The sequence below is a fragment of the Lucilia cuprina genome, chromosome 3 (assembly GCF_022045245.1).
Source record: "Lucilia cuprina isolate Lc7/37 chromosome 3, ASM2204524v1, whole genome shotgun sequence".
In the NCBI taxonomy this organism is placed as follows: domain Eukaryota; kingdom Metazoa; phylum Arthropoda; class Insecta; order Diptera; family Calliphoridae; genus Lucilia; species Lucilia cuprina.
In genome coordinates, this window is record NC_060951.1 from 22,837,855 (window position 1) to 22,853,299 (window position 15,445).

Here is a 15,445-nt window from a genome sequence, read left to right on the forward strand (position 1 = left end):
TTTCAACTATAAGTATTTTATAAATTGTCGACTTTCTACGACTTTTTACGACTTTTCGTCTTATTTCGACTTTTATTAACAAAGTCGACTTTTTTCACAGACGATAGTCGAGTTATCGACTTTTTTGGAACAAAATAGACTTTTCGACAAAAAATCGATTGTTCGATTAGTCGAAAGTCGATTTATAGAACCCTAGTCTTTATAGACAGCTAAATGGCTGGATCGATTTTTCACAGTATGTTCCAGTATGTCGGGTCGAAACTATAGAATAAGTTGGCGACTTCTCATGCCCACATTCAAAATAAGTCGCATATCTCAAAAACTGCAAGAGTTAGAATGTTGTATGGAAAACTTTGACATGTGAAGAATATATTGAATCAGTATATTTGACAAAATTTAACAGATAGAGTTCACAAATATTACTGTAACCACATTCGTGTCAATATGATTATTTAAGGAAATAAGGGACCGGACTAGAAGTAGGGGGCGTGGCACCTCCCATATTAATTAAATACAAAATTTCGTTTTTCTGGGAAACTATTAGAGTTAGAATTTTCAAATTTTGCACAAAGAACTTAACATCCATGTAAACATTTGGAGAAGCTTTATGCCCATATAAATAAAATATACAAAAATAAATTTATCTGGTGAAAAAACAGAACTAGCTTCTTAAAATTTTGCACGAAGAACTTTAATATTCATATGAACATGTTATGTAAAAATAGCAGATTTTCATTAGGGGGGATTGGAAATTCTCATTTAAATTAAATACAAAAAATTCGTATATCTGGAAAACTCATAAAGATAGAAAATTCAAACTTTACATAAAGAACTTTAACACGTCAAATAATAGCAATTCAATTTACTTCCTCCCTGTGCCAAAAAAATTATTTTTCAGGAAAGTGGATCAAGTTTTTATAGAGAAACGATGTAAACAGATTTTTAGTATCGAACAGCGCTGGACAATAATAAGTACTTTGACTCATATTAATTTACTCATTTTACACTGATTTACAGTCACACGGACAAAATAAAATCGACTCCGAATTATATAGAAATCAAAAATATACATTTATAGTTTGTAGCAGTCAATGTAAAGTGTGGTGTAAAGTAATTGCATGCCAGAACCATGTTTTTACTGGACTAGTTATGTTACGGAGAATGCGGAAAAAGCGAACATTATATAATACCAATATTTGTAACTATTTCAACAGCATTATCAAATGGAATAAGCCATATTACCAGCTCATCTCTTATGAGCAAATGTGTATACATTTATTTTCCCTTGGCCTAAGTACCATAATTTTTGAATTGTAAACATTTACAAAAAATATATCTTCTTTCTTATTCTGTCGTAATTTTTTTCATATTTGATTGGATTTTATATAACTAATACAAATTTATGACAGAATGCCGTGTTCATATTCATATATATTATTTTTTTTCTTTTGCTTAAAAATTGCAAATGTATTTTGCGTACAAACCAATAAAATAAATGGGAAAACAGATTTGATTTTTCCACCAAAACGTACAAATACAAATAGAACATAATACGCACACAACTTTACACACATTGATGTGATATACATACATACATTTAACTTTAAACATCTATATACATATTAAAAACATACATATTTACATATTTAACACACATTTATAAAAATGTCGTTATCTGGTTGTGGGCTACCTGAAATAATGGACCGATTTCAAACAGTTCTTAGTCAAAGCCTTATTTATGTCATCTTTCATCATATGTAAATTGGCAGGAAGTGTTTCCAGGCCGAATACTTTAAGTACATCGACTAAACCCCAGTAAAAAACGCATTTTTTCTTTGATATTGAATTAAAAATCACATTCGGAACTTATTTTATTTCATTTGGTTTGGTTTTGATTTTAATGATAATTTATTTGGCTTCGATATATAACGTCATCATCAATTAAATCTAACGCCTGAAAAGCCTCGACCAAGAACTGCCAATACGACCTATACTTTCGTATTGTTAGATAGAACTCCCGAACTCCGGAGTGTTTACTGGTCTCCAGTCGAGTTTACTGGTCTCCACTAAAATCTTGAACGAGTTTTGCAAATTTTAGGTTTCTTTTTATTCAAAAGAAATGCATGTGATTAATGCATGAATAGTAAAACACAGCCTCATAGATAATGATAATGACGTGCAATGGTCCTAATCCATCCAGAGCTGAATAAAAAAATTTCTTCCAATTAAAAACTGTCCACTACTATTGGAATTATCTAAATATGTATCTTTTTAGCCTACACATTATCAAAACTTTTTCTTTCTACTTTAAAATATAATTATATGTATTTTAAAGCACTTTTTTAACTGAAAAAAATAATGCAAATTTTGACAAAACAAAAACCAACTTGTTAAATTGTTCTTGTTTGCACTTTGAATATGAATAAAAAAATTATTAAAAGCAGAAAAAGAAAGTGGGGAGTGGGGAAGCACTTCACAACCTGACTGTATAACCGAGAATCAAACGAAGTACATAAAAGTTTTTATGCTAATTTTTCTATGGGTTTTTAACATAAAATGTTGGCAGTGAATGTCGGTATGTATGTTAATGTTTATGTATGTATGTATTGTATGTTTAAATTTAACAATAACCATAAAGCTAATATTCACATACATACAACTTTATTCACATTGACATACATACATGAAAACATTAGCAAAATAAATCGGTAGTTTAAATTTTACAAATGGATTCGAAAATTCTAGTTGTAGACCAAATTTGGAAATATCCATTGATGACAAATCAATTTTGTTAATAATATAATTTATGCCAGGCAGAGGGTAAAAACAGGCACTCCGAATATTTTTTTTAAGTGTGTTCTAATAATTGTTAGAATTAGTAAATTCACATTCGCTTTGGTATTCAAATGTCATCATGCTTCTCTTGATCTGCAAGGAAATACTTATGTGTATGTAAAAAAAAACAACCAACCATCACTGGTTGTTTTAAATGGTTAAATCATGGTCCTTTTCTTTGGAATACATTATTCAAATTGAAACATTATGGAAACCCTTAAGCCATGTGTTGTCGCATTTGCTGTAGTTTTATTTCCGTTATTTTTTCGCAATTTTGACTGGCTTCTTTTTTATAACCAATACACATTAAGTTCTATCTATGTACAAGTATGTGGGTGAGAAATTTTTATGCTTAAAGGTACTATACATACATTAGAGTTATAAAAATTTTACACCGTTATTTAAAAATGTCATGTCAGTTTTATTTTGCGGACTCTTCTTTATGTGGGTATAAAAGCTCAGAGCTCAGATTTTTGTAAAACTTTAAATGTAAGCATTAACATACTTAATAATATGTTAGTATGTAGGTACATATGTATGTATGCAAGTATGTATGTATGAATAAAATGGCTTTAGTGTAATTAGGCATTTTAGTTTAGGCAGTTTAACTAAAGAGATGTTAATTTAAATAGTATGAGATATAAGCCTAAAAACGTAAATTCAAAATTTAATTTTTTTGTATATCATAAAAGCTTAAGTGCTAAATACAAAACGTGTCATGAATTAATTAGTAATACAACAATAACTTCTTTTATAATTTGTTAGCTAAAATTAGCAGGAAGTGGGTACTAAATATGTATTTTTAAAAATTTATTGTGTTTTCATTTATTGTATGTGTATTTAATATTTCTATGAGTGATTTATGTAGTTGCCCTAATTTCGTTGATGATTTCTGTTTGTGAAATGGAAATGACAAAACATTTTTCAATTCTCGCAATCAAATGCTTGCAACTGTAAGATGGCTGATAACAAGTTTACCGAATTATATATACAGTAGTTTTCCGATTTAACGACCATTTAATTCTACGAACATCGCATTTAACGAACAAGCTCATTTTTCCTATTACCTTAAATAACGAACAAAACTTGTTTTTTGTACTCTGTTTAACGATCTAATATAAATATTATTATTTAAATTAACATAAAATGACATTTATCAAAAATAACAAATAACCTAAGTTGTAGCAAGCGGTGCTTTTATATCCAAAACTGTAACTCATTCTGGGTTCTTCTTAAATTTTAGTTCGATGTAGCTATGTCCGTCCGTCCTTCAGATAATGACTTTAACGCTCAATACTCGCTTAACAATACGAGTACGCCGAGTACTAACCGATATCTCTAACAAATTTTATGGGAATCGGTCCATAATTGACCTTACCTTCCATATCAGGCCCCCTTAAGAAAATTACATCAACGCTCATTACTCGCTTAAAAATACGAGCATAGAGATGAACTTCGAGAAATAACTTTAAAGCTCATGACAGAATTAAAAATACAGCGATTAAATTCGACACAAATATGGTTTGAAGGTGGGTATATAAGATTCGGAATTTTGTGTTTTGTGCTATTTTTATTAAAAAAGAATTAATTTTTATAAAATACATTTAAAAAATATTTTATGTACCTATTTTTAACTATTTTCCTACCAAAAACCCACGTTTTACTTAGTACTGCATATAACGAACTTTTCAATTTTACGAACAGGCCTGACAACATATCGGAAAACTACTGTATATATAATTAATATTTCCATAGTTAGTAAGTTTGAAAGGAGGATGTACATATATATCAAATCCGAAGAAATACACCTGTTGAGAGCTCCTTAACCAGGTGGGAATCGAGGTCTATCCGGTCTATCAGAGTAGAATACTAACCTATCGGAGGCCATATTTTCATAATGCAGGCCTACGAAATAAGGGGGTTTCTCTATCACAATATAATTGAACCAAAATTATATATTTCCACCCACGGAAGTATAATATTAATTTAATAATTATTTACGTTCAAGTATTTATTAACATATTTGATGTTATTATAAATATAGCTTATGATATATATTGATCAATGAAGTTAGTATTGTAGAAGTTCAGAAACTTAGTTTTCCGGACACAATTACTAAGAATTTTCCAATCAGTGTCGATGGATGATCTTAGTAAATATTTCGGATATTTATATAGTCTCTTCAGTGTAGTACTTACAATTTAATACTTCGGAATTATTTTGCAATGATTTTTTAGACAAAAGTTCAATTTTAAAGGTTTTAGTTTTTATTATAAAAAAAATATTATTTTTAATTGCAGTCATCAAATTACAACTCTTGCCAAATAAATTTTTAATAGAAACATATAGGCAATTCCATGAAAAGGTAAACCGCGACTGAAAAACTAAAACCCTTGTAACTTCTGCATTTTTGTAAGATAATTCAACAATTCTTTTGTGCCACCAATGACGAAGAATGTTATAAATTTTTGAAATCGGTTTATTTTTACACCTCGCCGCCACAAACAAACGGTCCCGAAAATATCACTTTTTAGCTCATAATTCTGTTAATTATAATCAGGGAAACCAAAATATGCAAATGCATGTTTTTTGTGGTGCGTCGTATGAACTCATGGATAAGATATTTACACGTTTCAGACCAATTGAGAATTTTGGCATCGATTTGTTAGAGCATATTTTTGCATATTTTACCCATAAGAGCATAAATTTGCATGATTTAACTTTTTAGCATATTTAAGGCATATTTTCGAGTTTTTAGAGCATATTTTACTCTTTTAGTGCATATTTTGATGTTTTCGCTTTTTTTTCGTTTTTAAATATTTTTAATATTTTTTCAAAACTCTTTTAAAAAAAATAATTCTATTTTTTTTAATTTTTTAGCCTATTTTATAATTTTGAAAAAAAAATTTCGTTATGTTATAGTTTTTTATTCAAAAAAGCATTATATTTTAAATCGGACATAAAACCGATTACTTTTGATTTCATGAGATCAATCCATTTTTATAGTTTAAAAAACTAATTATTGGAATTTATGACAACACCGATTAAAATGTCAGTTTCAAAGCTATGAATACAATTGGAAGAAATGTGTCAAACTTTGTCGTTTGAAATATGTTTTTTTGGGGACCAAATGGTTTCATGTTATTTATTGGTTATCTGAACGTAAAACGGAATTATATTATACTAGTTCTTCAAACTATGAGATGAAACATTTATAAAAAATGTTGTAGGATATAGAATATGACATTAAACATTTATTATTTCATTACAATTTCAGTCTTTTTGAGCTTTTCAATGTTAAAAAATAATAAAAAAAAATTATTTTTGGAGCATATATTTTAAGTTTTAAGAGCATATTTTGAGTTTTTTACGGCATATTTAAAGCGCTTAAAACACTTTTTTTAGAGCATGTTTTAGGTTTCCCTGATTATAATACTATCCCTTCAAAAATGTTTATAAGCCTAAACCATTTGAACCTAGTTCCATTCAATGTTTAATTTCAGAAAAACACTTAAATGTCCGTAACTCAACTTTAATCTCTAGTATTATGATAAAATTCAGCACAAGTAAGTTTTATATGAATTAAAATCACACCCTATAATTTTATGAGGATCGGTCCATATTTGACCCTAGTCGCCATATAACTCCAGTTTTTATATTTATATATCTATAAAGTCCTTAAACATGTATATAGGCCATGTCCGACTACACTTTCGTACTCCTTTGGATTTGTTGAAGTGTGTGCATGCATATATTTAAAAAATATATATTTTATAAACTAAAAAAATCAGAAGAAAAATCTGCCACATATGATGCGTCATATTTAAAAATGTTAATTATAAAATTATATTAATTTTTATTTAAAAATTATGGTTTACTAATGAAAAATATGTCCAATAGTATAAGAAATTAAAACAAAAAAGATACACCCACAGAATTTTCAGATTTTTGTAAATATTTACATGTACTTTAAAAACACTTCCGTTTTTTGTCACGTATTATATCGCCGTATTTTAATCCATATTTTGAAAATGGATTTTGGAGATGATTCCTTTTGCAAATATAGTATTCTTTAAATGGAACAGAATGACAAAATTGTTTTCCAAGTACTCCTAATTTTACAAAATCTTTACCACTATGAAGGCGTGCGAATGTCACATACAATCGTATGGAATTGCCCATATGTAACTGAATTTTAATTCAGTCTCTGTTCCACTCACGTGATCGTCGTAACTCATGCATTATCTACAGCGAAAAATCTAAATCAAGTAATTATTTCCCGAAAAACAAAAAAGCTTACAAAAAATTTTTTTATGTATTTTTATTACAAAATGTGTATTTTTATGTGTTTTAACATATCGATGAACAATAAGTTAAAATTAAAGCTTCCCTGAATAATTCTCTATTTTTGACATTTTCAACCCTCTGTGCGTCGCTCGACGGTATCTTCTTGTCCAGGAAACGGGGTTCAATATACTTAGACATTTGTTTCATTCTTGTGAAAATACAAATTTCAGTATTCGCCGGGTTAACATTGAGGCCTATCGGCTGAGCTCAGCTAACACCTTACAAATAGTATTTTTTGCAGTTTAAAATTACTTTATACAAAGCAATTATTTGGTTATTTTTAAAATTTCCAAATCTAATTTAATCATAGCAGCATTGATTGATTGATATCAGATTAAGGATATATATGTAACACTCTAATTGAACCAAATTATTTGTATTCCAAAAGACATTGACCATAAACCAAATACTCTTTACTAATTCGATTCAGTCAATGTAAGTAATACAATACTAAATAATTCTTACTCGTTTTAAAAATAAAAGTAAAACAATTTATATGAAAATTAAAATGCAATTGATAAACCAAACATGACAATATAAATTGAAATGTGGTTTTTATTGGTATTTGTTTGTACTATATTGATATTTGTATGCTTTTGTATTTCAAATACATGTACATTTACTCACATATACACCCATATCCCTATTAACTGTTTAAGTTTGTTTTATAAACATTTGATAAATGTTTAAATAATATAGAATGTGAAATGTTGTAAATCCAATTAATAATTTTAAATGGATTACTTTTTCGACCTAATATTGAGTCAATCCTTATAGCATTGAATATTTTAAAAAATATTCGAGGAATTGGTGTACATACTAAATATGTATCAATTTGAGAGAATATTAAAGTGATACAATCATCTTGTATAAAAAAAAACTCCAATCAATTTATATTAATTAATATAGAACAAATAAATATCGAATAATTCTGGATTTAAAAATATTTTTAAGAAGAACGTGTGTATGGGTGGATAAAGACACATAAACATTTTAAAACAAAATAAACTTGAGAAATAGGACAGATATCAATATTATTATTCTGAAATAAGAAGTGGTTTTAGCACTAAGGAATCACACCATAACTTTGGAGTCATTCGGAGTATCGATATCTGACCAGAAAACTTCGTAACATTGCACTCTTAAAAGAAAATACACACTATTACAAGGCTATTATGCGCTCTATTTATCGAAAACAAAAACCTTGTATAAAATTTTCGTGAGGAATATTATATCCAGAATATAAATATATTTTTAGCGATCTACATGCTCTTCATTCGTCTGAGTCCGCATGTCCAATTTTGTGGTATTTCTCTACAACACATGATAGTAATTTTTCTTGTGACTTCAATAAAGGAAAATTTATTCGGGAATGGTGGGCCTCTTAATTTTACTATATAATTGAATAAATTCCAATTATTGATTAACCAATATGGTCGTTATGGGTATCATGGGAAAGTTCTTTGAAAGCTTCTCATTAACATATATCAATATATATATAAACTTTCAAGGCGTATAGAACAATGTAAATATGTGCCAAACATGAGAGTATCAAATAAGACTTGGGAGTATCAAGAAACTTTTAAACATCAAATAGCATCAAAAAACACTTTTGCGGAGGCTCTCTCGTCCGTGGCTTAAGGTCACGACATATCATATTTTCAATTATGCCTTGTCGCGTAAAATTGTTTTCCATTCACCAAGTTAACTACCTCGAGCCCCATTCCTTTTAAAACTATTACATTCGCCCTTTCATTTTCGAACAGATGATAACTAGGTCTAGGAATACATCGATACAGGAGGGATAAATGCAAAATGTGTATTTTTACGGGGATGATCTATATACAAACAGATGGAACTGATATAATTTTTAGAAATTTCTAATACGAAAAGTATTGGTACCAATTGATAATGCCTTGTTGATGTTGCCATCTCAACAGTTCAGTGCCTCCTGGTTGTATTGTATGTTTGACTAATGAATAGAATCCAAAAAGAAACTACTATAGCTCATAGTGCTAATGGTTGAACCAATGTCAGCCTTGTACAAAAAATGTCCCCATGGTGTTTTTAATTGACGTAAATTGGGGCAAGTAATGGAACGTCTCTATTTCATTTAGAGAATGAAAATGTTCACCATGATATTAGACCTTCAAGACAGGTATACACGTTGAGCATATAAAGATATTGTCACTCCTTAACCTTTGATTATTATCATTAATTCTAGTTTTTCTACTACCACAGCAAGAAATTAAGTTTCGTTCAAAATATGATCTATATTAACATGTTATTTAAATTATATGTATAATTATATCAATTCCTAGTGTTGTATGGGACATCCAAATGAGATAATACATCCACAAAAGAAATTTAAATAAAATGAGTTTAGCAACAGATGAAGTACATGCCAATTTATATTTTGTTAAAATTAAATATTTGCAAAAACTACTAACACACAAACATAACAAGAATATTTCCTAAACTAAATATACATACGTATGCATATATTTATATTTTACAGTGAAGAAAGACATCACTTCAATAACAAGTATCTCCAAGAAGACCCACTCAACTTAAAACTACAATGAAATTAGTAAAAATATTTTCTTCATTCTTAAAAACAAAAACTTTCAAGAACCACCTACCCTTTTAATATCATTACAAAGCAAGAGAAGTGTATCAAATGAATGACTAAAAGTACTTACAGTACGCGTAACAACAATGCTACATACTTACTATATATATGTATGTAGATATAGATCTTCTTGATATAGATGAGTGGATAAATATGCAATATTTGCTGTTTACTTTAACTTTGTTGTTTCTCTTGCATTTTCTTGACAAAGGAAAAAAGAACGCAAGAAAAAACAATCATTTATATGAAAGTTTTTTGTGCATTTCTGTTTACATAATAACTGAAACATTTTAAACTTTAAAAAGTTGCAATGTGGCTTAAAAGTAAAAAAAACAAAAACCCTAGGAGCTATAGGCGAAATAAAAATCTATTTGCGTTGAATAAAGCAGACAAGTCAAGGCCAATATTTTAACTAGTATCTTTCGAATAAATATAACAGCTTTGTTATCTGACAAATACTGATATTTTCAACGTTTAAACATAAATTAAATGATCACCAATCGTATATTTTGATCGATTAGGAAATTTTTCATTTATTTCTACTATTTTGCTTATATTTTCAAAAATTTCCTAATTTTTACCTTATCATATAAATTTTATTTTAAATTACTTAATATTCCTTTTCAAATACATATGTACACAGTGTATGGTATTTCAAAAAGATTTCATAGTTTTTACAAGGATTTTTTTGTTTGTTTGCTAAAAAGTCATCGGGAAATTGTAAAAAAAAGTCAAAAAATATTGCGTTGATATTTCTCTTCTTGCAACTTAAGTAAACGAATTCAAGTACACACACATATACACACAGAGGCATATTCATGTTCAATCACACACACAAATATTTAAAACTTTTAACCAAAAACACCAGAGAGACACTGTTGTTAATACTTGCACATACAAAACATTTTAATATAAAAGTGCAAAGCACAATGGGTTAAACTATTTTTTATAAGTTTGATATTATGTGTCTAACACTAAGACCCAAAGTATTTATATTCCGTATTCATATTGCTTATCAAATTCGGAGTCTGTGTAAAATATTCTCAAATTAATATAATGCCTCCAAAAGATTCATTGTCATAGGCAGTTTGGTATTGGAAATGAGCTAAACTGGTTTACATCCAAAAAAGTTTTGAATCAAAATATAAAATATTTTACATCTTCTAATGTAATATTTACAAATGAAATTCACCATACTTTTGTTTTTCCATGAATGCTTGCTAATGGTCAAAATTGGAGAAATCGGTTCATAACTTCATATACCTCCCCTACAAATGTACATATTCCCGGAAAATGTTTTTATTATTAATATCCGCAAATAATTTTACAAATTAAAGTTTTATATCAATGGAATTCTTACAAAGAAAAAGCTTTTACGATAGGACGTTTTATAGGGTATTGTCTTAATTATAAAGCATAATGGACCACTGCTCCACGATAGTTGTGAAATATTTAAACAAAATATTGTAATAATGAAACTCGATTTCATTATAAAATTTATGTTTTAAAGCTTTGTTAAATAACTGATTTATTTCATTATACAAAAGTTCGTTAAATACATATTTATAACAATAAAACTTAAATATAATTTATTTATGTATTTTATATATTTTTTAGCCCATTGTGGCAATAAACAATGACTACTGAGTTGGGAATATTCTTTTGCATGCAAACATTTCATTCATATACCAAATGCCATACAACAGAGTGTCGGAGTTATAAAGCAGCATGCTCTGGAGTAGAGCAACAAATGAATATATTTTACATACATTCACACACGAACCTTTACAATTCAAAGGCATATGTATGTTTGTATTTTTAGGAAGTGGTTCAGTTGTACTTTTAGTAGTAGTGGTAGTAGTAATAGTAGTAGTAGTATCAGCAATAAGTAATTATCAAAAAAATACAATTAAAAAACAAAAAGTTTCCTTGCTAGAGCAAACAATCACCAAAGATCAGAGGGTGGATTTCCCTTAAGGATATTTTACTACCGTTGGACTGCCAGCTCCTACAGTGGCTTTTGCTGAGGATGCAGAAACTTTTCCTTCTCCTGTTGTCGACAACACTCTTGGAGCTGGGTGTGTAGCTGCTGAGTTGTGCTGTTTATTGTCGGCTAACAAAGAGGTGGCTGAAGTAGGTGGATGGTAAAGATGTGTACCGTAACGTATGCCACCATTTTGATGAATGAAGGGCAAAGAGTCAGCACTGCCTGCAACAGCTGCACCAATTTCCGGTGTGTGAAACGAAGAGGAATGTCCTACAAATGGCTGCAATAAGACATTTGTAAAGGATGTCACTTTACTTGGCATTCCTATCGGAGTAAAAGGAGGTTGAAATCCACTCGAAACAAACGGCTGAGCAATGGCTGGTGGAAAGAATGGTGTTACTCCTGCTGCTGGATGTAGGCGTAAGAATGGCAGTGGTGTTGGACCATGAATACCCTGAGAATATGGTAAATTATTTAAATGTTCTACAAGTGGTGCATGCTGTGGTTGAATATGTAATCTATGGGGCTGGTGTTGAGGTTGTCGTTGTTGTTGTGCCTGCTCCTGATAGTGCTGTACATATTGAGGATTATAGTGAACAACATGGTCGAAAGCTTCAGGTGCTTGTACTACCTGATGTGCCGGTGCAGTTTGCTGTTGTTGCTGTTGTTGTGCTAAGGGAGCTTGTGCAATATACTGTTGACTATGTGCATTAGTGTGGGAGTGTGTATTTAAATTTTGATGTGCTGGTGCCTGGAGTGCTACTAGTTGAGCTTTCTCTTCGTGCTCATACGCTGCAGCGTTTGTGTCATATTGGGATGGTATTAAATTTGCAGTTGGTCTAACACCTCGAACACGGTGCGTTTGTTGTTTACCTACATTTTGCTGTTGTTGTTCCGTCAACTGTTCAAAAGTCTGATGCTGTTGAGTTGGCTGCTGCAGTTGGTTGACATTATATCCTTTAAATACAAATGAGAAAGAAAAATAAAAATATATATTAGAAGGATTTATATTGCTTTTTCAAGGATTCTACTTAATTTGTTGCATATTTAAAATAAAATTTCACTTTGTACGCTCGTGATTTATTAAAATTAAATAAACAATCCAATAACAATGAAGTTGCATCTACATACTATGAATTTAACTTATTGCCAGCCATCAAAACCAACATTTGTTAAATCTTTTAAACCAATTTTATTTTTAAGATGCTGAAACCGATTCTAATATCAATTGTAAAAACTCTTCTGTTTTTTTATCTTGTGTGAACTGCCAAGTACACTTCGCATCAAATAACATGCCATAAACATACCCAACAAAAACAAGTAGGAAAGTATAGTCGGGCATGGCCGACCATATGATACCCTACACCATGAGTATATTTTTACAATTTTTACTTTTATAAAATTTTTATTTTTTGTAAAGAAACTTTTATGTTGAATATTACCATAATTCCAAAATATTTAAGCCATTTATTGATAAAAAACTAAAATTTCTAAATGAGGATTTATATAGGTCAAATATGGGCCGATCCTCGGTAAATTTGGGAAAAGGATATATTTCTAAATAACAGTTAGTTTTGTTGAGTTTCATTGCGATACAAATGGTTACAAGTCATTTTTAGACGTTTAAGTCATTTTTGAAGGGGGGTTTGTATGGGGGCTAGGGTCAAATATAGGCCGATCCTTACGAAAATCTGCAGTATCATTTATACTTATATAAAACTTATTTGTGCCAATTTTTAGAGAGATAGCAGAATATTTGACGTAATTATAGCATAAAAAGTTCAAATCGGGAGGTACGGTTGTATGGGGGCTAGGTGAAATAATGGACCGATTTCAACCATTTTCAATAGGCTTCGTCCTTGTGCCAAAAAACATGCTTGGTCCAAATTTCATCAAATTATCTTGAAAATTGCGGCCTGTACCTTGCGCACAAGGTTTACATGGACAGCCAGCCAGACGGACGGACGGACGGACGGACATGTCTTAATCGACTCAAAAAATGATTCTGAATCGATCGGTATACTTTAAGGTGGGTATTGGACCAATATTTTTGTATGTTACAAACATCAGCACAAACGTATAATACCCTCCCCACTATAGTGGTGTAGGGTATAATGAAACGAAGTATTTCCTTGGATCGAAGGTCGCCAGATATCCATGCAATTCTTTGACGAATTCTAACGCTATAGTGATATTGATAACAAAAAGTTATCATTCGTTGACCAGTATTGTCCATTTTCAATACCCAATTTCATTAACTGTTTTTATTTGTACTCTATACTGTTTTTAACAGTCAGACGGACGGACATGGCTAGATCGTCTTAGAATAAACATATTTGATACGAATTCATTAACCAGAAATACAGTATGTGAAAGGAGCCTTAATTGGTATAGTTATCAGGTCTCTCAGACAATTCGATCGGAATGGTTTTTATTATTTCGATTGTTTTAGTTTCTCTACATTCCGAATAATGTAGTTAGTCCACAAAAAGGTAAAAATTATATTGATTTAATTTAAACTTGATTCTGCTTAGCTTATCAAAACTAGAATTTTATTTGGTATAGGTTCTTGTTATTGAAACGTTAATTCCACTTTAAAAAAGTGGTTTTATTCTGAAATAATTTTTTGTTTTTATATTCTGAAGAAGCAAAAATTACGGAAATAACTTCACTTTTGATCGAAATGGAATTCTGTGAAAGACCTGCATAAACCGTCGTTAATATGTTGAGAGTTTTCGTTATTTTTAAGTCACTTAAAATAGCTAAAGTTATTTTCTAAAGGGAAACTTACATGGGGATATTGTTTAGTTATGGACCATTCCTTATAGAAATTAGTAGAGACTTTAACATATTAATACATAACTGTGGAAGCTGTATTCCAGAGGCCCATAAAACCTTTTGCAGAAAATCAGATTATTGTCAATAAATCAAATTATAAATTTGAGTTTCATGCATTTTTGCATTGCATGTGAATATCTGGAATGGGAATAACATGCACCTAACATTAATAGGTGGCGTATCATAATGCCCAGTGACATAATGTCCATAGACCTTATGATACACTATTATGACACATTTTTTAAAATGTCATAATTTCCATGGACATTGTGACATTGTGTGTGCAGGGTTTTCAAGCTCTGGGGTATTTCGAACACCGGCTTCGCTAAATTAAGCCTTTTTTCGATAAATGGACTGTTTGAAATCCATGGACATTATGTCCCATTGATCATGGACATTGTGACACTTTTTAAATTGTCATAACGTCCATGGACATTGTGATAATGTCTATGGACATTGACACTGGACATTATGACACTACACCATATTTATAGAGAGAGCGTTCACGAATACTTGACAAAAATCCTCTCTATTTGACGGACTGCTTACAAGAAAACAAACTAAGATGCGAATCCCATTCATAAGATGGCCTGTCTCAGCAAAAGCACAGGTATTATATATATAAATCGAATTTAAAATCAATATATATTGATTTTAAACTTATGTTGATTTTTCAGCATCACAATAAAGATTACAAATACAGCAAAAATAAAACGAAGTACTTTCAAAAGAATAACATTAATCACCACTTCAAAAGTACCACTAAGTGAATTTGTTTACCTTCTAATAATAACATAAAAAAAAAA

At 29.9% G+C, this 15,445-nt stretch overlaps 1 protein-coding gene across 5 annotated transcripts in view; it reads right to left on the bottom strand.

Annotated features, from left to right (window-relative positions):
* Positions 1-11,310: 11,310 nt before the first annotated feature.
* The window catches only part of LOC111677170 (transcription factor SPT20 homolog), a 59,864-nt gene continuing 55,729 nt past the window's right edge, over positions 11,311-15,445 (bottom strand). For 4 of the 5 annotated variants that reach the window (XM_046947310.1, XM_046947311.1, XM_046947312.1 and 1 more), the window contains exon 6: positions 11,311-12,758. In XM_046947310.1, the coding sequence (XP_046803266.1) occupies positions 11,788-12,758 (971 nt within the window). In that variant the 3' untranslated portion in view covers positions 11,311-11,787. The remainder of the gene's footprint in view (positions 12,759-15,445) is intronic. The other variant, XM_046947314.1, reaches the window with a different exon arrangement.